Below are 22321 nucleotides of genomic sequence, written 5' to 3' on the forward strand. Positions count from 1 at the left end.
CTTAAAATGGTTTAACAAGCATATTTCCTTTTTTTATTTTGTATTAGAGGCTAATGAAGAAACTTTACATTATTTTGGTGCTACTATTAGATATAAACACAACTCAATAAAGTTTACTTGCGCTGTAACATAATCATCATGCGGCCGCGTTACAGTCTGATTCTGTCTGCAATGCGGCTAATACGACCGTCCAACCGCCGTCTAAGTTCGATCGCAAGCTCCGACTCTGAGTTCATTTCATACATGAAGAATAAGGCTAAGTCCATCAACAAAGCACTAGACAATTCAATTCCTCTTTGCAACAATTTTGTTCCTCTTTGGGAGCCAGTACTCGAGGTTCACAAAGCTATGAGGTACACGCTTCTCCCAGGCGGAAAACGAGTAAGGCCAATGCTCTGTTTGGTCGCTTGCGAGCTCGTAGGTGGCCAAGAGTCAACCGCAATGCCAGCAGCCTGTGCGGTTGAGATGATTCACGCAGCGTCGCTCATCCTAGACGACCTTCCTTGTATGGATGACGACAGCCTCCGCCGTGGAAAACCCACCAACCATAAAGTTTTTGGCGAGAAAACATCCATCTTGGCCTCTAATGCGCTCAGGTCTTTGGCCGTCAAGCAGACATTGGCATCGACCTCATTGGGGGTGACTTCAGAGAGGGTTCTTCGGGCTGTTCAGGAGATGGCGAGAGCTGTTGGGACAGAGGGACTTGTGGCAGGCCAAGCAGCGGATTTGGCCGGAGAAAGGATGAGTTTTAAGAACGAAGACGACGAATTGAGATATCTTGAGTTGATGCATGTTCATAAAACCGCGGTTTTGGTTGAAGCTGCGGCTGTTGTGGGAGCTATAATGGGAGGTGGGTCTGATGAAGAGATTGAGAGGCTTAAGAGCTACGCGAGGTGCGTTGGACTGATGTTTCAGGTGATGGATGATGTACTCGATGAGACCAAGTCTTCCGAGGAGCTTGGGAAAACTGCCGGTAAAGATTTGATCACCGGAAAGCTGACGTATCCGAAGGTGATGGGTGTGGACAATGCGAGAGAATATGCAAAGAGGTTGAACAGAGAAGCGCAGGAACATCTTCAGGGGTTTGATTCTGACAAGGTGGTTCCTTTGTTGTCTCTCGCTGATTATATTGTCAAGAGACAAAACTGACTGTTGCACCATAGCTTAATAATCAATGAAAAGCATCAAAGATGCAAAGCGAGAAAGTTATTTGTTTGTTTTTCCTTTTAAACGAGGAAAAAAGTGGTTTGTTAAACATGTTTCGATTTAGCTAACCAAAATTTGCATAAATATTACAATGGTCCTGTATGGAAGAGAGTTTTGGACCTTTTGGTCCATAATCTTAAAAATACAACGATATGTTTTGTGTTGTAAACTCAAAACTTGAAGTTAAAAACTCTCACACAATTATCATCCCCACAAGAAGTTAACCATCGCAAGCTCTGATTAGACTCACACTTCTCGGTTGGTCTCCAAGCTAACCTGTTCACAGCCGAGACATGACACATGAACGGTTCGAGCCGAAGAGCAAGAGCTGCTGTTGCAGTCGTACCTTCCTCTGTTTCTATAATCTTTACGTTCGACAGCTCTATTAGCCCGCTTTCCATCCCCACTGCCACGCACCCACTCTTCTCGTTGCGGTCTAGTCCAGTCCAAGCCACGGCCGTTACACTGCTTCCAAACGGAGGCAAGACAAGAATCTGTTTAATGCGAGCGTCGTTCTCAACTGACCAGATCTTGACAGTCTTGTCCCTTGATGAAGTTGCAAATTGGTGGCCAAACGGGTTCCATGAACATGCCCATATGATCCTCTTGTGTGCTTCAACCTTTGCCATGAGTTTGTGACTAACCTCACCATTGTCTGAACAGAAGCAAAAAAACAGACGAGTTAGAGACGCTAAAAACGTAGACATTTTTCGATGTTTTGAGAAAATCTGATTTAGAACGGTGAAGTTGAAACCGCTTGAGTTACCTGTCCTTTGGATAGAGAAAACGGAGAAGTGACGATCTCTTGAGACAGACAAGAGCAGAGTGTCATCATAAGAGAACTCCAAGTGCGTCACCGTCAAGCTGTGAGATTGCAAACGACCAACAGCTTTCCATGTCCCAACCTCCCATAGCCATATCTCTGCCATGGATGCAGATTGAGCCTGAAGAAGTTTGTGGTTCATATATAAAAATAATAATTTAGTAATGGAATCCTGCTCAGTTAGATCTAAAATCTAAATCTAGGAGATTGAAGAAGTGTAAAAAAATTCTGAAAACTGCATTAACTTACCTTACACGATGAAGCAACAAGGTTTCCCTTGTGGTCAGAGCAGAGAGAAAATAGTTCATTACCATGACCATAGAGTTTATGAGATTCCGGCCATAAAGTATGAAACGCAAGCTGATCTTCGATTGGAGGCTCTTTCAACTCTGCTGGAGCCGCCTCTGGAACTGTCTCAAATGTATCCAAACCTTCGCCTCCGCCATTTCTCTCCAGTGGTTCACTAGAAGCTGCGAAAAAAAATTAAGAATCTCAAGATTGCTTTTGGTAAAAAGCTAGTAATGGTGTTAAATCAATCAAAATCACTTACAGTGTAAGTAGATAGGTTTCTGTGATAATCCAAGAGCAGACATATTCGCTCCAAGAACCTGCACGTCTGCTTGTAAATCCTCAGGGAAGCTTCCTTCTCCTCCCGCACAAGTGTGGTTCAGAGTCTTCAAGAACGACAGAGGAGCCTCAAACACTCTCACAACTTTCTCCTCTGCTCCACTAACAAAACGGTGGTTGCCTTTACCTTGAACCATAGCCACACAGTTAATATCATGCCCGTGAACCTGAGGACGAGCCAGTTCATGCCAATGCTCATCCTCTGCTTCATTCCCCTCATCATTCTTCCATGCTGAGAACACACGAGTGGTCTGCAAAACGCAAATTTGGAGAATGAAATATCAGAAAAGAAACTTTTTGCATTATAATATACTGAATCGTTTTAACACCTCAACCATAAACCCTGACCTGATCTTGGCTCACGGATAGCAAGTACTCGCCGGTTCTAGCCCATGTGACATCAGTCACAGCAGCAAAGTGACCCGAAGGAACTTTCTGCATCTGCCAATTCTCAGACTCTTTGCTGCTACTAACATTTCTCCAGAGATGAAAAGCTCCGCCATATCCATGAGCCAGAATAGACAGACTATTTGGGCTCCAATGACCACCGTAGAAACCAAGAGCACAGTGACTTAGCTCTCCAACACAGACAACGTTCACCCACACACCCGTTTTCTTCTCAGGCCGCCAAATCATCATCGTTTTGTCCATCGAAGCCGATAAAATGCTCAGCGGTTGGTGGTTAACTAGCCGCCCATCAATGAAATCGATGACTGGAGGTTGCCATTCCACAGAATAGACCCAATCTTCATGTCCAATCAGAACAGATTCAACTGAAATCTGATATGTAAATGTCCCTGAGACGAAAACTGGGCCTTCAATGTAAGAAGCTAGAGTGATTTCTCTTCGCCACGAGCCAACATCACCGACTAACACTAGTTTCCAGATCCGAATAACTTTGTCCTGGGAAGAACTCACAAGCATAATACTATTGGGTATTTCTTCTGTTGTGTGTAACGGTAATGAGAAGTCCAAACTCCGAATCCAGTCCGTGTGGCCTTTAAGCTCACAAACAGAAGTAAACTGAAAAAGGATGAAACCAAAAAAACTCTCACAATTGAATTTAGTTGAGAATAATTTGGCACAAAAGCGAATCGGGAAGCACCTTTCCTGTTCTTTCTCCAGAGTAAAGTTTGATTTTGTTGTCCAATCCGCCCAAAGCAAGGGCAAATCGACCAGGATTTTGAGGCAATTCCGCTAATGAAAGCGTTACAATTGCTTTAGTGTCAACACAGATAGAGTCCAGACACACCACTTTACATTCCTCTGCAACAGATAACACAGAGGAAGAAAAAGATGTAGATACTGCTTAGAAGACATACTTCACTTCGTTTAACCGGTAATATACTGCAGCAACGTTAATGCTTACCACTAGGCTGAGACGGAAAAGAAACATCCCAGACATTCACAACTCCATCAGAAGAAGCTGAAGCAAACATTGCATCGGTTTCAGAAACCATATAAGCGGTGATACAAGTTACACCTTTCTTGTGAGACAGTGGTAGTTGTAGTACATGTCTCCACTGTTGCTAAAACAAACAGAAAACATACTAGGGATCAGAGATAATAGAGAAACCGCAAAGAAACTAAGATCAGACCGAGAGTAAGGGAATTTTACATCGTTATTAAGAGTAGATAGTTCCCAGAGGATGATGATACCATCTGAATCACCTGATAGCAGATATTGCCGGTCCAATTTCTTGGCTGCGAACGATCATAGAAAATTCAGGGAGATACAAATACATAAAACCTTTCACAGCAACTAAATCACCAAACCGTAGATAGAGACTATAAATAGAAAATTTGAATGCCTATATCTTCTCAATTTGCTATCACTCACAAATTCTTCAACCTATGTTCTCTATCTTATAAAACATCAAAAGTCTCATCCTTTAGCAATGCCTAAGCGATTCAACATACTTAAAACTCTCTAAATAGATAGCAAAAGAAGTTCCTATAAACCAAAGGATTCAAAATTACAGCAAGTAAGCTTTAAGTCCTACCTTTGAAGGCAAACTTGGAAGTGGGTAACCAATGAGTGCAATTCACAGAAGCTTTATGACCTGGGAGCGTTGTAAGAATCTGGGCAGTCTGAAAAAAACATTAAACAAAGACACAAAACACACCCAAAAAAAATCACATCTTTGCTTTTGGAATGATTTTGAAAGAGAGAGACAAGAGTGGAACAAACAGACCTTAGGGCAGAAAACAGCAACGGCGTTTTGGGCACCGAAAGAGACAAGACCAGAAGCTCCCCAAGAGACGTTATTGACGACTCTGTTGCATCCTGCTCCTATGAACACTCTCTTCGCTTCGACTTTTGTGTTTTCTGACATCTTTTTATCAGAAGGAGACTTTTTGATTACGAAGTTTATCTCCTTCGATCTTGCTGGCAGAAACCAGTATTATCTAGCCGCCGCCGGGAAAACTCGCCGGGAATTAGTAATTCTTAAGATTCAGGGAAAAGGGTGAGCAAGCAAGAGGAGAAACAAAGGTTAGAAAAGAGGGAATATTAAATGGGCCGAATTAGGTCCAATTGGGCCCAAATCATCCAATTGACTTAGGTTTCATTGATGGGTGACATTTACTATCGTAACAATTAAATGAGTGTCCATTTGAGAGACCTCTGGTTTTGTAGTTCTTGCATGTTATAGTGATTATATTACTACCAAATTATAATATCAAAATACTTTACTAAGAAAATAATCAAACTCAGGTAAGGCAAGTCAGAAAATTTATACTAATTTTAAGTGTATTTATGGATAAGGCATGTCCGCGATATATGTTACACCCATCCCAACCTTCAAACGTCAATAGTGTAGCACCAATTGGATGAGTTAAATTAGTAGGATAAATGGCGTATTGATGATTGACTGCCTTAAGGTTAACTATATTATTATATATTAGACGATATCAGGAGACAGGAGTACTAGAAAATTTTCTACTACTAGACGAGGAAATCAGAGAAAGGCTCAAAGATGTCTCGGAGTATATTCGAGACCAACGTAACCATGTCCTTTGTTGGACTTATGTCATCACTGACATGGTCAGCGCCTTTAGAAGACTACATGGATGGGATGAAAACTACACACCATATAAGAGCATGTATATAAGTGATATTCATATAGTATCATAAGGAGTTTTTTAGTATTATTTATAATAATATTGGATATCAGAAGTTTTAATGGATTGATACGGTTCAGCTCAATTTTATGTGTTTGGTCCATTAAAAATAATAAATGGACTACTGATACTCTAAATGGTTTAGCGATAGTATATGGTTTAAGATATCTATATCAGAGTCTTGATCCAGATGATTACAGTGGACCTCACAAACGTCGTAAGGAAAAAGATTATGGTCATCTTTGTTATGCAAACGATTTGGAAAGTAGTTTGGCGTATATTCAAAATTTTGGCATACCCAAAAAAAAAGAGGGCAAGGAGATTTTGTATGTAGGGATAGACGTCTTGAGTCTAAATGTTTGGAGGTATGTTGAACTTGCATATGTAAAATTGTTTGATCTCGATTTTAAGGTGGTTAAATGGGATGAAACAAACATGGTTTTTGCTTCCTATTAAGTTCTTTGAGAAGACAATTAATTATAGTATATAAAACTTGTGTTGTTTTGTTATCTACAGGTTTTATTAGAGCTGTCAATTGGTCAAAAGGACCATGGGCTTAGCCCAACCAATATTGTTGTGGACAATTAAATTCTAGCCCAACTAAACCATGGTTTTAATGGACTACGCCTAAATAGATCCACGGTCAGAAACGGGTTTGACTAGTTGGTCATTGGAGTAGAGGAGAGTTGATATGTGAATTCTTAAAGCCATTTTCTGAAATGACAAATCTGATTTCGGGTTCTTCTTATCCTACAGCCAACTTATATTTTATGCAAGTTTGGAAGATAGAGTGTTGGTTGAGAGCTCATGAGTTTTCAGTTGATGAGACTATTTGTCAAATGGTGGAAATTATGACTCTTAAGTTTGAAAAATACTGGGAAGAGTATAGTGACATTCTCGCAATTGCAGCTGTATTCGATCCAAGACTTAAGTTGAAATGTTTGGAATATTGTTTCAGTACTCTAGATCGATTAACTAGTAAGTCCAGATTGGCTCATGTGCGTTCGAAGATCTATAAGCTTTTTAAAGCTTACAAGAAACGTCCAAGTAGCATCACCTCCTCTTCACAAGTAGAAACTTTGGAAGAAGACATTCCGGCAGGTTACAGTGTAAGTAAATTCTTACTTAGCCACTGTTTTTGTAGTTTTAATCTGTTTTTGCACTTGATTTGCTTTAAGCTTGATAGACTTGAAGTGTTATATATTGCTTGGTTTTAGACTTCTATCTGGCAGCTTTGTATCTCATATGCTCCATTTGTGTGAATTTTTTCTCAGGGATTTTATGCATTTGTCTCTCAAAAAGTTGGTAGTAGTGGAAAATCAGAATTGGACATATATTTAGGTGAACCAACATTAGATATGGCTGCTTTTAGACATTTTAATGTCCTAGCATATTGGAAAGATAACTCTTGTCGCTTTAAGGAGTTATCAAGCATGGCTTGTGATGTTCTCTCCATTCCGATAACAACGGTTGCTTCTGAGTCGTCATTTAGCATAGGCAGCGGAGTCCTTAGTAAATATAGGAGTAGTCTTCTTCCTGAAAATATCCAAGCATTAATCTGCACAAGGAATTGGCTGCGAGGCTTTCCAAAAGAGGGAGAAGAAGAGGAAGTAGAAGAAGAGAAAGAAGAAGAGAAAGAAGAAGAGAAAGAAGAAGCTTAAGGTAAATGAAACAAGTTCTTGTTTGTATAGTTGTTTTAAGCTTTAGAGATTTGTTTACTCTCTTGTTTAATGGTTGTAACTGCAGATTTAGAAGAGAACAAAGAGGAGAACGAGAAGGAGAAAGAAGAGAAGATTGAAGAATGATGGTCATGTTGAACTTTATGGATAGTCTTAAGAATGTTGTCTTAAAATGTTTTTATGATGTCTAATTACAATGTTTGTCATGGTCATTTTAGATTATTATTGTGATGTTAAACATTTTTTTTATGTCCATGGACATATATAATTGGTTTTGGTCACTCTTGGACTTGGTCACTTTTGGGCTTGGTCACTTTGGGCTTGGTCATTTTTGTGAAGAGAAAAAAAATGTCCAACTGGACAAGACCATTTGGTCATGGTCAAGCCCAATTGACAGCTTTAGGTTTTATACTCTTATGGTGTTGTCAACTGCATTACATCGAAAACCAGTAGTTCGTACAGATAATAAGTACGATCGAATTCAACTTATTCTATAAAATAAGAAAATATGCAGTAACTAACTCGTTAAGAATAATATTTTTGGTCATCTATCTAGATTTAAATTCAAATCTCTGGATAGTTACGATTTACACTAATTTAGTTGAACCCCTAGTTTCATAATATAAGTGGCATAAGTACTAAGTTATTGATGTTGAAGTAATCCCCAAAAATATACAAAGTAAAATTTTTAACTGGGACTACCCGACAAAACGAATGGAGATGAGAGAAATCGATGTGATCTAACGTAAGGTCCTTACTTCAGCAGTATTTGAGACTGGTTTATATATATAATGACATCAAAAAGTTTGTGTATAATATACTCAAAAATGTAGTTTATAATTCGACGACTGGTTGGCAAAATTCTTATTATATCTATGAGAGAGGCGAGAATCTAACCAGCATCAAATATATAAATATATAGAGATTCGATTGGCCTTTCCAAAATATTTGTCTCGCATTCGTTAATTCGAAGAATATATTGGGACACTTTTTTCAACAAAATATATTTCATGTTGGTTTGTCAGAGGAAACTATTCTCTGCACATGATATGCTTAATTATATGCATTATTCTATTGACGAAAAAAGCATCACTTTCGTAGAAAAGTTCAAAGTTAAACTAATCAAATCAAGCAAATTAATGTGTTTTGTCGAAATATTTGATGAGTATTCAACTGGAATTCTAACTTTTAATATTCAAAAGAAGATAAATTATTTTCAACGTTTGATATATAATGCGTAGAGATGTTACTAGAAAAAACAACGAGGGAAGACAAAAAAATTGACATTCTAAAATGTTTTCAATTCATATGTTTTTTAGTTACCAAGAAATAACTTGGTATAGAAGAATGATGACTTTGGAATCCTAAGTCATTCTCTAATTGACACGTGTCGGAAATCTGTTGGTGCTTGAGCTAGAGAGCATTTGCAAAAGTTATTCTTTGGACAAAATCTTCAACTTCACAAAAGCTCGAAATCGGAAAGTAGAAAAAAGGAGGAACAATCACATTTCTTTGTGCCGCTAATCCCATGGTTTTGGTATCTTTGACTTTGACGCACCACACATCTTTAAAATTAAGCTTTTAACCGACAAGAACCACTATCTTGTTATCGTTAAAAAAAAAAAAACTAGCTAGAGTCACAAATCAAAACCCAACATAATAAAGATATTTAATAACTCTAACAACGTCGTTGTTAATTTTATTGGACCAACCATTTATTAGGAAACAGAAGAGAGGTGAGTGTAATAACTAGCAAAGCTTCAAATCCAATGTTATGATGAGAAAAACAAGTCACATATGTATTCAAATCTAACTGCATTTGTAATCTAAAATGAGTTTTGGTATCCTATCGATGGTGCGATCGCACATATCTCAATCAAAAGGGCAATTTTCTAAGTTATGTTATCTTTTAACAACCGTACAAATTACGTTACATCATTTATTTTAACAACTAAGATATTTTTCATCAACAGAATTTAAATTGTTGAGGATCTATTTGCACATAAAATTAGATATTTAAATGGTCCAACATTAAATGCAATAGAAAGTAGAAAGTGATGTTTCAAATAACAAAATGATTTAAACGAATTTAACTATATAAAAAACAATATCTATTTTTCTTGTTTTTTATTAGTAATTAAAATTTCACGTAAAATTAGCTTTCTTTAATCTACTATTAAAAAAATTAGAGTGTAAAAATTTAAAGTATCCATATCTTTGATTTGTAATTTTAAACCGTAACAGTACAAATGATACCATTTCAACAGTTACAAATCATAAAAACGACGTCAAAAGCGTTACTAAAAGTGTTATTCTCAGCTTTTTGTACTGTTATCGGTTTAATCTTCAAACCGCGCATATCGTTTTTTCTATCTCCTAAGAAAAATATTGTACGCTTTTATGTTTACCAACCAATCTAAGGAAAAAAAAAATCGGAGCTGAAAACATTGAGAAAAATCACGAGTTTGGTATGAGTTAGAGAATGAGTCAACTCGCGAGTAAAACTGTAAAATTCAAAAACAGAGCAAATGGGTAAAAATGGAATTTGAGAGATACGCGACGAAACGAAGAGTTTTGTGATATCTAAAAAAGATTAAAACCCCACAAGACAGAATCTTCTAGCTTTCCTCTTCCTTCAATCAATCTTCTCTCTTTCTCTCTTCCAAAAGATTCCACAAACATTGTTCTCTCTCCCTCTAATATAAAATCGCTTCACACAGATCTCATCTCAAGTTGTTTCTTCTTCACACTCTGATTCTCTTACTATTTGACTCTGTTGTTGTTGTTATTGTTGTGATATCAAGAGAGTGGGTTTGAGATCATGCCAAATTCTGGAAAAAGTTTGAGTTTTTAATTCGAATCGAGAAAAAATAAAAATGGGTTCTTTAGGTGATGAGCTTAGTTTGGGATCGATCTTTGGGAGAGGAGTTTCGATGAATGTTGTGGCGGTTGAGAAAGTTGATGAACATGTTAAGAAGCTTGAAGAAGAGAAGAGAAAGCTCGAAAGTTGTCAACTTGAGCTTCCTCTGTCTTTGCAGATTTTAAACGATGGTTCGTTGTTTTTGATTGATCTCTCCTCTGTTTCCTCTGTTTTTAATCATTTGGGTTGCTGAAAGTTTTGTTTTTTTTGTTTGCAGCGATTTTGTATCTGAAGGATAAGAGATGTTCAGAGATGGAGACTCAACCATTGTTGAAAGATTTCATTTCTGTTAATAAACCTATTCAAGGAGAAAGAGGAATAGAATTGCTGAAAAGAGAGGAGCTAATGAGGGAGAAGAAGTTTCAGCAATGGAAAGCTAATGATGATCACACTAGTAAGATCAAGAGCAAGCTTGAGATTAAGGTAATTAAAACTCTGGAATTGAGACAGCATTTGGAAAGATTGGATGATATGTTTTGTGATTAATTAAGAACAAAGGACTGAGTTTGCTACTTTGCTTGATCTAAATGTTGCAGAGAAATGAGGAGAAATCTCCTATGTTGTTGATTCCAAAGGTGGAAACTGGTTTAGGCCTCGGTTTAAGTTCGAGTTCGATAAGAAGAAAAGGGATTGTTGCCTCATGTGGCTTTACTTCTAACTCTATGCCACAACCACCAACACCAGCAGTACCACAACAACCAGCATTTCTTAAGCAGCAAGCTTTACGGAAGCAAAGAAGGTGTTGGAATCCAGAGTTGCATCGCCGATTTGTCGATGCATTGCAACAGCTAGGTGGACCGGGAGGTATAAAAGATCTTCTTCTTGTGTTCTTGAGTTTGGTTACCTGATACAGAATGTGTTGTAATATCTTTGTATGTTTTGTTGTGTTAATAACAGTGGCAACTCCTAAACAAATTAGAGAACATATGCAAGAAGAAGGCTTAACCAATGATGAAGTCAAGAGTCATTTACAGGTAACTAAAAAGAAACAAAAAGTTGAGATCTTTGAGTCTTACAGTGAATGTTACTAAGAACTCATTTTCTCTGTTATATGTAGAAATACAGGTTACACATCAGGAAGCCAAATTCGAATGCGGAGAAACAATCAGCAGTTGTTTTAGGGTTTAACTTGTGGAATTCTTCAGCACAAGATGAAGAAGAGACATGTGAAGGAGGAGAATCATTGAAGAGAAGCAATGCGCAATCAGATTCTCCTCAAGGTCCTTTGCAGTTACCGTCTACAACAACAACAACTGGTGGAGATAGTAGCATGGAAGATGTTGAAGATGCTAAGTCTGAGAGCTTTCAACTGGAGAGATTGAGATCACCATAAATCTCAAGAAACCAAACTCTTGATCACGGTTTTGTTATTTTGGATTCATTACTATATCTATTAGTAGTGAATGAGAACAATAATTATAGAAAGGTTTATAGATATATATATAGAGAAAAAGAGAGAGTGAGGATGGTTCAAATTATTTGCAGAGATTATACTTAGCCTTGTTTTTGTAAACGGCTTTTTTTGGTTGGGTTTTTATTTTTCTTGAGGCATTATCCAATATTCAAGTAATAATTTTGATGTTTTTGTTTCATAATTTTGTGTGTTTAGTTTACAAAAAGAGCATAATAATAGGAGGGACATAAGCATGTGTTTGGTCATTTATTCAGATTCATAGTAGAGATGCTTTGAATTTTTTGTTCATAAGCTTTGAAATAATGTTCTTCAACGCTCACCTAATCATTCGGTCGTTCGTTCAATTGACTAAAAGGTCTTTAGCTTTGACCGACAGATGCGTATTACATATGGTATTATTTTAAATTATGTTTTTTTTGGGTGAATTTATAATAACAAAAAAAATCAACAAGCAGAAAAGTTTGGGCATTTTGGGTATATATATATATATATGCCTCATGCTACCCAGCCGGCCCACCTCATGTTTTCAGCCCAATGATACATATGAGCAAGAAAAACACTGCATAGCAAATGATTTTCATTTGCACAAAAAAAAAAAAAAAGCAAATGATTTTCAATTTTATTTTTGAAATGAATTTGAAAGGTTTGAGACTATCGTGAATATATATAAAATTAAAAAACAACTTAAATGAATAATCTTGGAACTGGAAAACAGATTAATAATGAGTTTTTAGTTTGAAACTACACAAAATAGATACCTTGGACTTGGACAGTAAAATATCTGATTTTTTTACAAACTTCATGACATTTTCCGATAATTTTACCAATATTTTGCCACATAATTAAAAAGACTTGTCTCAATTCGTATCATCAGTTTTTTTAAACAACTGCACATGTATATCGTTTGCTACAAATTCATAGTAATGGTTCACAAAAATTTATAGAAATTTCAGTACTTTTGTTATAGATATAAATTTTGAAACGACAAAATGTTTTGCTACTTTCTACCGCAATACTGTTATCTAATTGTAATTAATTATTTCTAACTTTGACCTAAGTTATAACTCAACGACGATACTATAGTACAAGCTTATTACTAAACTACAAATTTAAACAGGGGTGTGACTCTAGCTAGCTAGTTTATAATAAATGAGACGCAATGATGGATATGCAGCTACAAGTGGGTTCATAAAATATTACATATCCACTTTGGTTGTGGAAACTGGAAAGTTATGTAAATTTTGGCCAACCAAAGGAAGCAAAGACTTTGCTTCTCAACTCTTCGAGTACACTTCCGAGTAAGCTTCCAACATGGGCACGTAGTGGAATATGTTGCGCAATCCTCTTGATGTCATAAACATAATGGACAAAAATAATTTAAAATTTACGTACACATGTTTCTTAAAACTCCAAATTTTATCCGGAAAAATGAATGTTTTGAAAAGTCTAAGAACAAGTGCGATATTATGTGACAAACAGAACAAATACAAGAACAAGAGTTAGATCGTAAGTATAAGTTACATTTTCCATCATTTGGTTGTGGTTTGGATGAAATGTTCTACCGAGCATAATGGCAGCGCTTGTCTAAAGGTTTCCCCCAAAATCCAAATATCATTTTAAATCGAGAGGGATCGGAGTATCATGATCACAGTTGAATACTCCTTCTTTTATCAATTAGACCTCGAGTAAATTATAAATTCCACCATCCATAAGAAGGTGATACCATCTTTGGGATCGATATTATCGACCTTTAGAATCCGTTTCAAGTTTGGCATATATGATATATAGTTAAATTCCAAAGTATATTTGCAACGGACCATCTAATGAAATCCTCGTTTATACTATGAAGAAGTTGGAAACATTACTTAACATATGTATGTAGACGAGAGCAATAAATTTCATCAAAGCCTACTTTTCTATTTTGGAGACAAATTTGGCTGATAATCTATTAATTTGGCCTTTGAAGTGTTTCTACTTTCTACGTATAAGCAAATTTCTTTTAACCTCCCTAAACTTTCTGGAAGACTTAAAGTAACTAATATCCCATTCCTCCTTCTTTGGATATTTACAAAAATTTCTTTAGTTCGTCTAATTTAGGATTCTAGACTTGTATTTGAACAAACCCGTAGATAATTTATTATTTAGGATTTGAATATTGATCCGAAGCCACCCCCTATAAATGATGAGTCTTGCATGAGAACTAGTTCACATTGACTTTGATCAGCTTGGTACGTACCTAATAACTTAAAAAGCTTGCTAATTACCTTATAACTTACATCCATTGAAGAGATAAAGGGAGATTGATGGCGGAATTTAGACCGATATTTTCTCCAATAGATCATTATAAACCGGATTACATTTTTGCTGTACATAGGCTGCGCTAAACACCCCAAATGCGCACAACGTTATCAATAAAAATGAAAAAGTAAGGGCATGAGATGATTAGTTTAGATTATTTACATGCACTAATTCTCCCACTATTCAAAACTTATGAGTATACATTTAACATTTACTAGGTTTTGGTTTTTATTTGAATGTTTGTATGACGTTTACAAGGAAAAGTTCGTATGACTTGGTATAATATATGGCATTTTAATTCTAGATAAAATCACATGCTCACATGGGTAATAACAAATCATTTATTTTGCCAAGTGACTGAACTATCTGACAAAAACCTAATATTACAAAAACCTCAAAATTTATCCCACTATATTATCTTATTTATAGTGGCATTCCCACTTTCTTAATTATGCATGCATCTCCGAGGCGCACCCTTGTTAAGGCAAATATCTATTTTTTAAAAATACACCTTGTTTTTGGTGTATAAATACAAGCTAAAATCATCATAGCAATACACTATCAATCTACGATCATATATCTTTCATTTCATCATCATGGACCACAAAATGTCAATGTATTTGTTTGTGTCTTACCTAGCAATCTTTACTCTTTTCTTCAAAGGCTTTGTCTCCTCGTTTCCTTCGGGATATAACAATGGTTACAACAATGGTCACGGACATGGACTAACTAGCAATCTCAACTATCGATTCTATGACCGGTCTTGTCCGCGTCTTCAAACGATTGTTAAGTCCGGAGTTTGGAGAGCTTTTAAAGATGATTCTCGAATCGCTGCATCTCTTCTTCGACTCCATTTCCACGATTGTTTTGTCAATGTAAGTTTATTTTTGTTTGTTTAATAATATTGTAAGTTACGTGACATTTTCTTTTTATATTTACGCATGCATATATAAGATTGTGGATTATATATCACTCACACTAGTCAAACATACTCTATAGGTATTATAAAAATAATCATTCAAATTCTACAGAATTTATAACAATTTTTGTATTATTTAGTATTAAAAAAATACATATTAGAGTAGATGTCCTAGACTACAGGGTCTATATATGTGTATCAAATATATAATATTTCCTTTATGTTGTAGGGATGTGATGGATCTATACTTCTGAACGATTCAGAGGATTTCAAAGGAGAGAAGAACGCTCAGCCAAACCGAAACTCAGTCCGTGGATTCGAAGTCATTGAAGACATTAAATCTGATATCGAAAGTTCTTGTCCCTTAACAGTTTCATGCGCTGACATAGTTGCTCTCGCGGCTAGAGAAGCTGTCGTCCTCGTACGTGTGATCTTAAAACCCAAATTCATTAATAATCTGAAATGTCAAAATATTAATGAAAAAACAAAACATAATCGATCGGTTACTTAGTTATGACTTCTCATGCCATGCAGACTGGAGGACCGTTTTGGCCCGTGCCTTTGGGACGAAGGGACTCATTAACGGCGAGTGAGCAAGCGGCGAATACAAATCTGCCATCTCCGTTTGAGGCGTTGGAGAATATAACAGCCAAGTTCGTGACCCTTGGACTCGACCTCAAGGACGTTGTTGTCCTCTCAGGTTTGGTCACTTCAACTAACGATAAATTATAGAGATAAAAATAATAATATCGATTGACTATTGTGTTAATTAACCAAAATAATAAAAACAAACGTAGCAAAATCGATTATTATAAACAAACTTAGATAGAGTAAAGTACTTCATTAGGCATGTATATACATGAATTTATGCTACGATATGACTATACGTGTATGTAGGAGCACATACTATAGGATTTGCTCAATGTTTCGTGATCAAGCATAGACTCTTCAACTTCAAGGGCTCAGGCCAGCCTGACCCAAACCTAGCCGCTTCCTCAGCACTTCTCTCTAAGCTAAAGGACACGTGTCCTAACGTGGACTCCTCAGACTCTAAGCTCGCTGCTCTTGACGCAGCTAGCTCAGTCAAGTTTGACAATGCTTACTACGTGAACTTAATGAACAACATAGGACTGTTGGATTCTGATCAAACCCTAATGACAGATCCTACGGCTGCCGCCTTGGTGAAGTCGTACAGCGAGAATCCGTACTTGTTCTCGAGGGATTTCGCAGTTTCAATGGTTAAAATGGGGAATATCGGAGTTATGACCGGAAGTGATGGAGTAATTCGAGGAAAATGTGGATTTCCAGGTTAAGTTATATATAGACTCTTCACAAAATCCAAATCAGTCTATTATATATCTAGAGCTAATCTAGCTTTAATGAGGAATCAAATAAACCAAAGTCTATGAATAAAATATGTTTTATATATATGGTGTAAAAGCGTCCTTATGTATCAATATATATATATATGGATCCCATAAACAAAAATACTTGGACTTGTATGTGTGTTACGTTTGTGTGTAATGGAAAATGTATTTGTCTTTGTATTTTTATATTCCAAAATTAAGTCGAACTCCCTCACTTGAACGAATATAAATATTCTTAGTTCTTGATTGGGGTTTAACTAATGATCATAATTTTACATCTTCTTCCGAAAATCATGGTTCTTTTTGTTGATATAACATACATTTTCTTAAAGTATTGAATATACTAAGTCTACATAAATATACACTATCTATCAAAAGTCAAAACAAACAAACATCTTAGCGTGAAAAAAGAAAACATCTTCGAAATAGTTAAAGTCTTAAAAATTGCAACAATTCTTAAATACACTAACTTTTTGTTTAAAAAAATAAAAGAAGATCTTAATTCTTAATGATGAAAATACATAGTTGAAAGAGAAATGATGAAAATACATCCATCAAGCCCAAATACAAGCAAACCCCATTTCATATATTTCCACTTTAAATTCAGACTTGATGCATATATTTGTTAATTAGAAAAATACGTTTGAACATATATACATTTATTTAAATTTTGCGAAAAAGAAGCAAATAAGCATTGAATGATGATATACATCCATCAAATCCAAATGGAAGCAACCAACTTTGTAGGTATTGTGTTTGTTGATTACTGATTGGAAGACATAAATTTTAAACCATTAAAGTTTCTCCAACGACTTCAAGAAATTATCAAGATTAGAGTTAGTGGAAGAATGAGAAATACTTCATACTATAAGCTATTTTAATCTATTATACATATATAGTCTAAATACAAAATAGTAGTTAGGTTACGTACACCATCATGTTAAATGCAAAACACAAACAGCCAATAGAGAAATATCATATAATTCATGCAAATAAACTAAACATTATCTATTCCACAAATGAGATTAATTTTTTATTTAAAATATATACATATAACAACTCGAGGTTTAGTTTTAAGCGAAACGTATATGTGTGAAAATTAGTTAATGAACCTTATTTTTTCTTCTTTTATAGCTGGTTATTTCTTAATATTCGTGTTAATAACATTAGTAAAAACACAGTAAAGATTTTTTTGTCTAATATGATAAGTAATAATTAATTAACGTTACATGTCCGAGACGACCGCAAATTTGGGGCATACCTCTTGGAGCATTCGTCATTGTCTCGTTGATGTGTTTTCATATAACGTTTGGATAATTTTCAATTTAATGTCAAGACAATTTTGAATGCTAGTTATTCTGATCTCAAAAGAAGATGCTGACCAAGATGTTTATCTCTGATGTCATGCCTTGCACAATTTCAAACCAACCTACTCCTCTTTCTATATATACGTGGAGCCAAGTTTGTCAATCTTATGATTTGGTGGTACCATAGAGTCGAGTTGGCTGGTTCTCGCAAGGAGTTTCAAAGAGAATTTCAACACATGGACGGTTGGTGTTTCACGATGAACTAGCTCAAGTGATCAAATGTGTGGTTAGAGTCACACTCAAACTTGTCTTCTTTTTGCATAACTAAACGAGACATAAGATAACTTATTCTTTGAACTCTCTCGATTGAGATTGGCATAACACTCATTTTCTAACGGCTTCTTCTTTTGATAATATCAAATACATTCTTCTTCAACTATCTTTCCAAACTTCCAGTTGACCGAATATAACAGGAAAGGAATGAACGAACACAGACTCAAGCATACCACATTATTGACGTCTAATCGACGTAAAGATTCACCACATAATTCACTCCTTCTCAGATTCTGACACTTCTCACCTTTAAAACATTATGCAAACATAGTTTGGGGATTGTCGTTAGTTGACTCTTAGTTATTTAGTATGTCAATTTTTGTTTGTTCCAAACTTTCAAGAAAAAAAAAATGAATTTGATTTATTTTTTCTATCAAAGATATTCGTAAATAAAACAGATATTTCTTCTTCTTTGTGGTAACATATTTTTTGCAAAAAACTTTTACGAAAGAAACTTGTAAACTCTAGAAGCATATAAATAAAATAAAGTATATATTGGTTAGAACCTAATTACTAGGCTAAAAACTACAATTCATTATGATATTTTTTAATTCCAAATCTATACAAAATTATTTCTTACATAAATATATATGTAGACATGTATTCAATAATTTTCATGATAAAACATAGGAGTATTTTTTACAACTAGAAGGTTACATGTACTTAATTATCCTTAATTGTACCCACCAACTGTCAACTATATATACATACTCTATTTTTTTTACAGCAGCTATAATTTTCTTTATTTAAATTTTGTAAAGGTTCTGTTACTTCATTAAATTCAATTTACACAAACTTGTACAAAAAAAAAATGATCTCACAACCGTTGAAAAAATGACCTCATTTAAAAAATATAACAAAAATAAAATATGGGACATGAATGACAAACATAACAGATCGGAAATATATTTAAAAGACTGCAATAAATTAAGGTCATTAATACGTGGCCGGAAGCAACTAATTTACTAACCAATGCACACATCTACTTGCTTCGTCTTCTTCTTCCTTCTTCTTTCTACCACCATTTTCAGATTCAAAATTCAATTCTAACAGTTTCACTTCCCCTGCTCCTCTCTCTCTCTCTCTCTCGCTCTCTTTCTCATGTGATCTCTCTCGCTCTCTCTTTCTTCTCTAAAAGCCAAAACTTCGATGGCATTACTGTGATTTTCCTCATAAAGTAAGCTCCTTTTTTTCGCCGGAGATTATGGGAGGCTGTACTTCCAAACCCTCCACTTCCTCCGGCAGACCTAACCCTTTCGCTCCCGGTAATGACTATCCTCAAATTGACGATTTTGCCCCTGACCATCCCGGTAAATCACCAATTCCTACTCCTTCCGCCGCAAAGGCCTCTCCTTTCTTCCCCTTTTACACGCCGAGCCCTGCTCGCCACCGCCGCAATAAGAGCCGCGACGTCGGCGGAGGAGGAGAGAGCAAGAGTTTGACTAGCACGCCTCTCCGTCAATTACGCCGTGCGTTTCACCCTCCGTCTCCGGCGAAACACATACGGGCGGCGCTACGGCGGAGGAAAGGGAAAAAGGAAGCTGCTTTATCTGGGGTGACGCAGCTAACGACGGAGGTACCGCAGCGTGAGGAGGAAGAGGAAGTAGGGCTTGACAAAAGATTTGGTTTTTCTAAAGAGTTTCACAGTAGAGTAGAGTTAGGGGAAGAAATTGGACGAGGACATTTTGGGTACACTTGCTCTGCTAAGTTCAAGAAAGGAGAGCTCAAAGGTCAAGTGGTTGCTGTCAAAATCATCCCAAAATCGAAGGTAACAAAACTTGAGTTTAGTTTCTTGATCTTGATGATTGCATACTCTCCATTGTAGTGTTAGCTGATAGAATTGAATGTGTTTTGATTCTTTTTTGGCAGATGACAACTGCAATTGCTATAGAAGATGTGAGAAGGGAAGTGAAAATTCTACAGGCTTTATCTGGACATAAGAATCTGGTACAATTCTATGATGCATTTGAGGACAATGCAAACGTCTACATTGCAATGGAGTAAGATCATTATTTTATCATAACCTTAACCATTTCCTTGTTTGATGTTGAATTTAGTTAGGTTTTAGTTATGAATTTGGTAAAAAGAACCTATTGTTTCATAATTGGATTTAAGTAGTTTGAATTTGCAGGCTATGTGAAGGTGGTGAGCTTCTTGACAGAATACTAGCAAGGTGTGTGTCTGTGTGCTACTAAAGAGTTATCGATACTTATGGCCAGAGATTGTTCTTATTTTATAAAAAGATTCATCGTTTTTTTCTACAGGGGAGGGAAATACTCAGAGAATGACGCAAAACCAGTGATTATACAAATTCTGAATGTGGTAGCTTTCTGTCATTTCCAAGGAGTTGTTCATCGAGACCTTAAACCAGAGGTGAGGCACAATTTTGAACTGGAAAGAAGATTATGTTTTACTTTTATGTGTAGAATGTTTTCTGATCGCTGCTTCATCATCAGAACTTCTTGTACACTTCCAAGGAGGAGAATTCTCAGCTTAAAGCGATAGACTTTGGCTTATCAGACTTTGTCAGACCAGGTTCATCATCACACATTTTACTATGTCACTATTTCTCCAGTTCTTTTTCTTCTGGTTAGTAAACTAAAAATGGTATTTTGTGCCCCTTTTTTTGAAAGATGAGAGACTAAACGATATAGTGGGAAGTGCATACTATGTAGCTCCCGAAGTTCTACACAGATCATATACAACAGAAGCGGATGTGTGGAGCATCGGAGTCATAGCATACATTCTACTATGTGGTAGCCGTCCGTTTTGGGCAAGAACTGAATCCGGAATTTTTAGAGCTGTTCTTAAAGCTGACCCGAGTTTCGATGAACCTCCTTGGCCCTTCTTGTCTTCTGACGCTAAAGACTTTGTTAAGCGGTTATTGTTTAAGGATCCCCGGCGAAGAATGTCAGCCTCCCAAGCCTTGAGTCAGTCATTTTTAATTTCACAGCTCTTTATAGTTTTATGTCTCCTGTCTTTTGGTAGTCATAAATCACCAAATTCAGTTCCTATTTACTTTTTTCAGTGCATCCTTGGATCCGAGCTTATAATACGGACATGAATATCCCTTTCGATATCTTGATCTTTAGGCAGATGAAGGCGTACTTGCGATCTTCTTCATTACGCAAAGCTGCTTTGAGGGTATGTTTTAGGCATTCTTTTAAAGTGTCGAAAAGAGCATTGAAGATTACTTTCTCACTATTATGTGCTTTCTTTTCACAGGCGCTATCGAAGACGTTAATCAAGGATGAAATTCTTTACCTGAAAACTCAATTTTCTCTTCTCGCACCAAACAAAGATGGCCTAATCACAATGGATACCATTAGAATGGTTTGTGACACTATAACTTCTTTTATATTCCTTCCTCTTGAGAAAAAAAGAGAAACACCGTAGTAATCTAATCTGTATTGCATTTTTTGTTTCTGTTTAAACAGGCACTTGCAAGCAATGCAACAGAAGCAATGAAAGAATCTCGGATCCCAGAGTTTCTTGCTTTGGTAAATGACTGTGTTCTCTCGGATTTTGATAAATGCTTTAACAATTTGGTGTTAATGATCCTTCATTGACTGGCTTTTTACAGCTAAATGGACTTCAATACAGAGGAATGGATTTTGAAGAGTTTTGTGCAGCTGCTATAAACGTTCATCAGCACGAGTCGCTTGATTGTTGGGAACAGAGCATTCGACATGCTTATGAGCTTTTCGACAAGAATGGAAACCGAGCTATTGTCATCGAAGAACTTGCCTCTGTAAGTTAAAGCATCTGTCTTCAGCTTAAATACAAAAATATCGAAAAACAGATCCTCTAAAACGACATGCTTTTGAATTGCAGGAACTTGGTGTTGGACCATCTATACCGGTACATTCAGTTCTACATGATTGGATCAGACACACTGATGGAAAGCTTAGCTTCTTCGGGTTTGTTAAACTGTTACATGGAGTCTCTGTTCGAGCCTCGGGGAAAACTACCCGGTGAAGATAACGAAAACAAACATGACCTAAGCGAAATCGTAAAAGAAGATGTCAAAACCTTTACTCTAAATCTTGGATTGGTATTGGAAATGTAATAGTTGGTCAAAGACTGTACAACAAATGAAAAGTTTCTTACAAGAGCAATTCTAAAAAAAAGATTGTTGTAATAATATAGTAACCACAGATACTTTGATACTCTATGTGAAGTCAAGAAAATGAAAAAGAAAATTCCAAAAAGATTTGATTTTTGTCTCTCTTTCTTCCCAATGATTATGGAATCAGCGAAATCTTGGTTATTTCCGGTTTGTTACTGTGCTTTAATTTGTGAGAT

The 22321-nt window shown here is 36.1% G+C and overlaps 5 protein-coding genes, 2 long non-coding RNA genes and 1 pseudogene across 10 annotated transcripts; 6 read left to right on the forward strand and 2 right to left on the reverse strand.

Annotated features, from left to right (window-relative positions):
• The first annotated feature begins 38 nt into the window (after nt 1-38).
• GGPS6 (geranylgeranyl pyrophosphate synthase 6) lies at nt 39-1299 on the forward strand. The gene has a single exon (NM_103841.3). It carries the CDS (start codon nt 139-141, stop codon nt 1147-1149), a length of 1011 nt encoding a protein of 336 aa, NP_175376.1. The 5' UTR covers nt 39-138; the 3' UTR covers nt 1150-1299.
• AT1G07563 lies at nt 798-1191 on the reverse strand. Its single transcript, NR_139269.1, has one exon. It is a non-coding gene; the product is annotated as an other RNA (long non-coding RNA).
• ELP2 (elongator protein 2) lies at nt 1233-5130 on the reverse strand. Of its 2 annotated transcripts, none has more exons than NM_001198251.2 (10): nt 4852-5123; nt 4660-4747; nt 4275-4360; nt 4026-4185; nt 3762-3922; nt 3005-3679; nt 2580-2907; nt 2279-2499; nt 1973-2150; nt 1233-1861 (listed from the first exon to the last, which is right to left on the reverse strand). In NM_001198251.2, the coding sequence occupies exons 1-10, from the start codon at nt 4990-4992 to the stop codon at nt 1377-1379; spliced, it is 2523 nt and encodes an 840-aa protein (NP_001185180.1). In that variant the 5' UTR covers nt 4993-5123; the 3' UTR covers nt 1233-1376. The 2 variants fall into 2 exon arrangements, with proteins under 2 accessions (NP_001185180.1, NP_175377.2); NM_103842.3 differs by having other exon boundaries at nt 1250-1861; nt 4026-4179; nt 4852-5130.
• AT1G07567 lies at nt 1566-1857 on the forward strand. The gene has a single exon (NR_139270.1). It is a non-coding gene; the product is annotated as an other RNA (long non-coding RNA).
• A 1320-nt stretch (nt 5131-6450) lies between the features above and the next one.
• AT1G49550 lies at nt 6451-7440 on the forward strand (annotated as a pseudogene; the record flags this gene model as incomplete). Its single annotated transcript has 1 exon — nt 6451-7440.
• Nucleotides 7441-10060: 2620 nt separating this feature from the next.
• Nucleotides 10061-12062, forward strand: AT1G49560 (Homeodomain-like superfamily protein). 2 transcript variants are annotated; one of them, NM_103844.3, is made up of 5 exons: nt 10061-10509; nt 10596-10801; nt 10915-11182; nt 11276-11352; nt 11436-12062. In NM_103844.3, the coding sequence occupies exons 1-5, from the start codon at nt 10335-10337 to the stop codon at nt 11709-11711; spliced, it is 1002 nt and encodes a 333-aa protein (NP_564549.1). In that variant the 5' UTR covers nt 10061-10334; the 3' UTR covers nt 11712-12062. The 2 variants fall into 2 exon arrangements, with proteins under 2 accessions (NP_564549.1, NP_001322606.1); NM_001333390.1 differs by having other exon boundaries at nt 10076-10509; nt 11276-11973.
• Nucleotides 12063-14567: 2505 nt separating this feature from the next.
• Nucleotides 14568-16659, forward strand: AT1G49570 (Peroxidase superfamily protein). The gene is made up of 4 exons (NM_103845.3): nt 14568-14965; nt 15239-15430; nt 15544-15709; nt 15907-16659. The coding sequence occupies exons 1-4, from the start codon at nt 14687-14689 to the stop codon at nt 16320-16322; spliced, it is 1053 nt and encodes a 350-aa protein (NP_175380.2). The 5' UTR covers nt 14568-14686; the 3' UTR covers nt 16323-16659.
• Nucleotides 16660-18933: 2274 nt separating this feature from the next.
• AT1G49580 (Calcium-dependent protein kinase (CDPK) family protein) lies at nt 18934-22244 on the forward strand. The gene is made up of 11 exons (NM_103846.4): nt 18934-19784; nt 19886-20016; nt 20148-20189; nt 20281-20389; nt 20473-20551; nt 20650-20946; nt 21045-21160; nt 21242-21349; nt 21454-21516; nt 21600-21767; nt 21851-22244. Exons 1-11 carry the CDS (start codon nt 19221-19223, stop codon nt 21992-21994), a joined length of 1821 nt encoding a protein of 606 aa, NP_175381.1. The 5' UTR covers nt 18934-19220; the 3' UTR covers nt 21995-22244.
• Nucleotides 22245-22321: the final 77 nt, after the last annotated feature.

The sequence above is a fragment of the Arabidopsis thaliana genome (assembly GCF_000001735.4).
Source record: "Arabidopsis thaliana chromosome 1 sequence".
NCBI lineage: Eukaryota > Viridiplantae > Streptophyta > Magnoliopsida > Brassicales > Brassicaceae > Arabidopsis > Arabidopsis thaliana.

What these genes read in the sequence shown, in the direction of transcription:
- GGPS6 (NM_103841.3), top strand. Translation starts at nt 139, where the DNA reads ATGCGGCCGCGTTACAGTCTGATTCTGTCTGCAATGCGGCTAATACGA.
- ELP2 (NM_001198251.2), bottom strand. Translation starts at nt 4,992, where the DNA reads ATGTCAGAAAACACAAAAGTCGAAGCGAAGAGAGTGTTCATAGGAGCA. An exon ending in CTGGAGAAAGAACAGGAAAG is followed by an intron (nt 3,680 to 3,761) that starts GTGCTTCCCGAT and finishes ATCCTTTTTCAG; the next exon opens with TTTACTTCTGTTTGTGAGCT. An exon ending in GAAACCTATCTACTTACACT is followed by an intron (nt 2,500 to 2,579) that starts GTAAGTGATTTT and finishes TTTTTTTCGCAG; the next exon opens with CTTCTAGTGAACCACTGGAG.
- AT1G49560 (NM_103844.3), top strand. Translation starts at nt 10,335, where the DNA reads ATGGGTTCTTTAGGTGATGAGCTTAGTTTGGGATCGATCTTTGGGAGA. An exon ending in AGAGCAAGCTTGAGATTAAG is followed by an intron (nt 10,802 to 10,914) that starts GTAATTAAAACT and finishes TAAATGTTGCAG; the next exon opens with AGAAATGAGGAGAAATCTCC. An exon ending in AAGTCAAGAGTCATTTACAG is followed by an intron (nt 11,353 to 11,435) that starts GTAACTAAAAAG and finishes TGTTATATGTAG; the next exon opens with AAATACAGGTTACACATCAG.
- AT1G49570 (NM_103845.3), top strand. Translation starts at nt 14,687, where the DNA reads ATGGACCACAAAATGTCAATGTATTTGTTTGTGTCTTACCTAGCAATC. An exon ending in TCCACGATTGTTTTGTCAAT is followed by an intron (nt 14,966 to 15,238) that starts GTAAGTTTATTT and finishes TTTATGTTGTAG; the next exon opens with GGATGTGATGGATCTATACT. An exon ending in GGACGTTGTTGTCCTCTCAG is followed by an intron (nt 15,710 to 15,906) that starts GTTTGGTCACTT and finishes ACGTGTATGTAG; the next exon opens with GAGCACATACTATAGGATTT.
- AT1G49580 (NM_103846.4), top strand. Translation starts at nt 19,221, where the DNA reads ATGGGAGGCTGTACTTCCAAACCCTCCACTTCCTCCGGCAGACCTAAC. An exon ending in AAATCATCCCAAAATCGAAG is followed by an intron (nt 19,785 to 19,885) that starts GTAACAAAACTT and finishes CTTTTTTGGCAG; the next exon opens with ATGACAACTGCAATTGCTAT. An exon ending in TCCCAGAGTTTCTTGCTTTG is followed by an intron (nt 21,517 to 21,599) that starts GTAAATGACTGT and finishes GGCTTTTTACAG; the next exon opens with CTAAATGGACTTCAATACAG.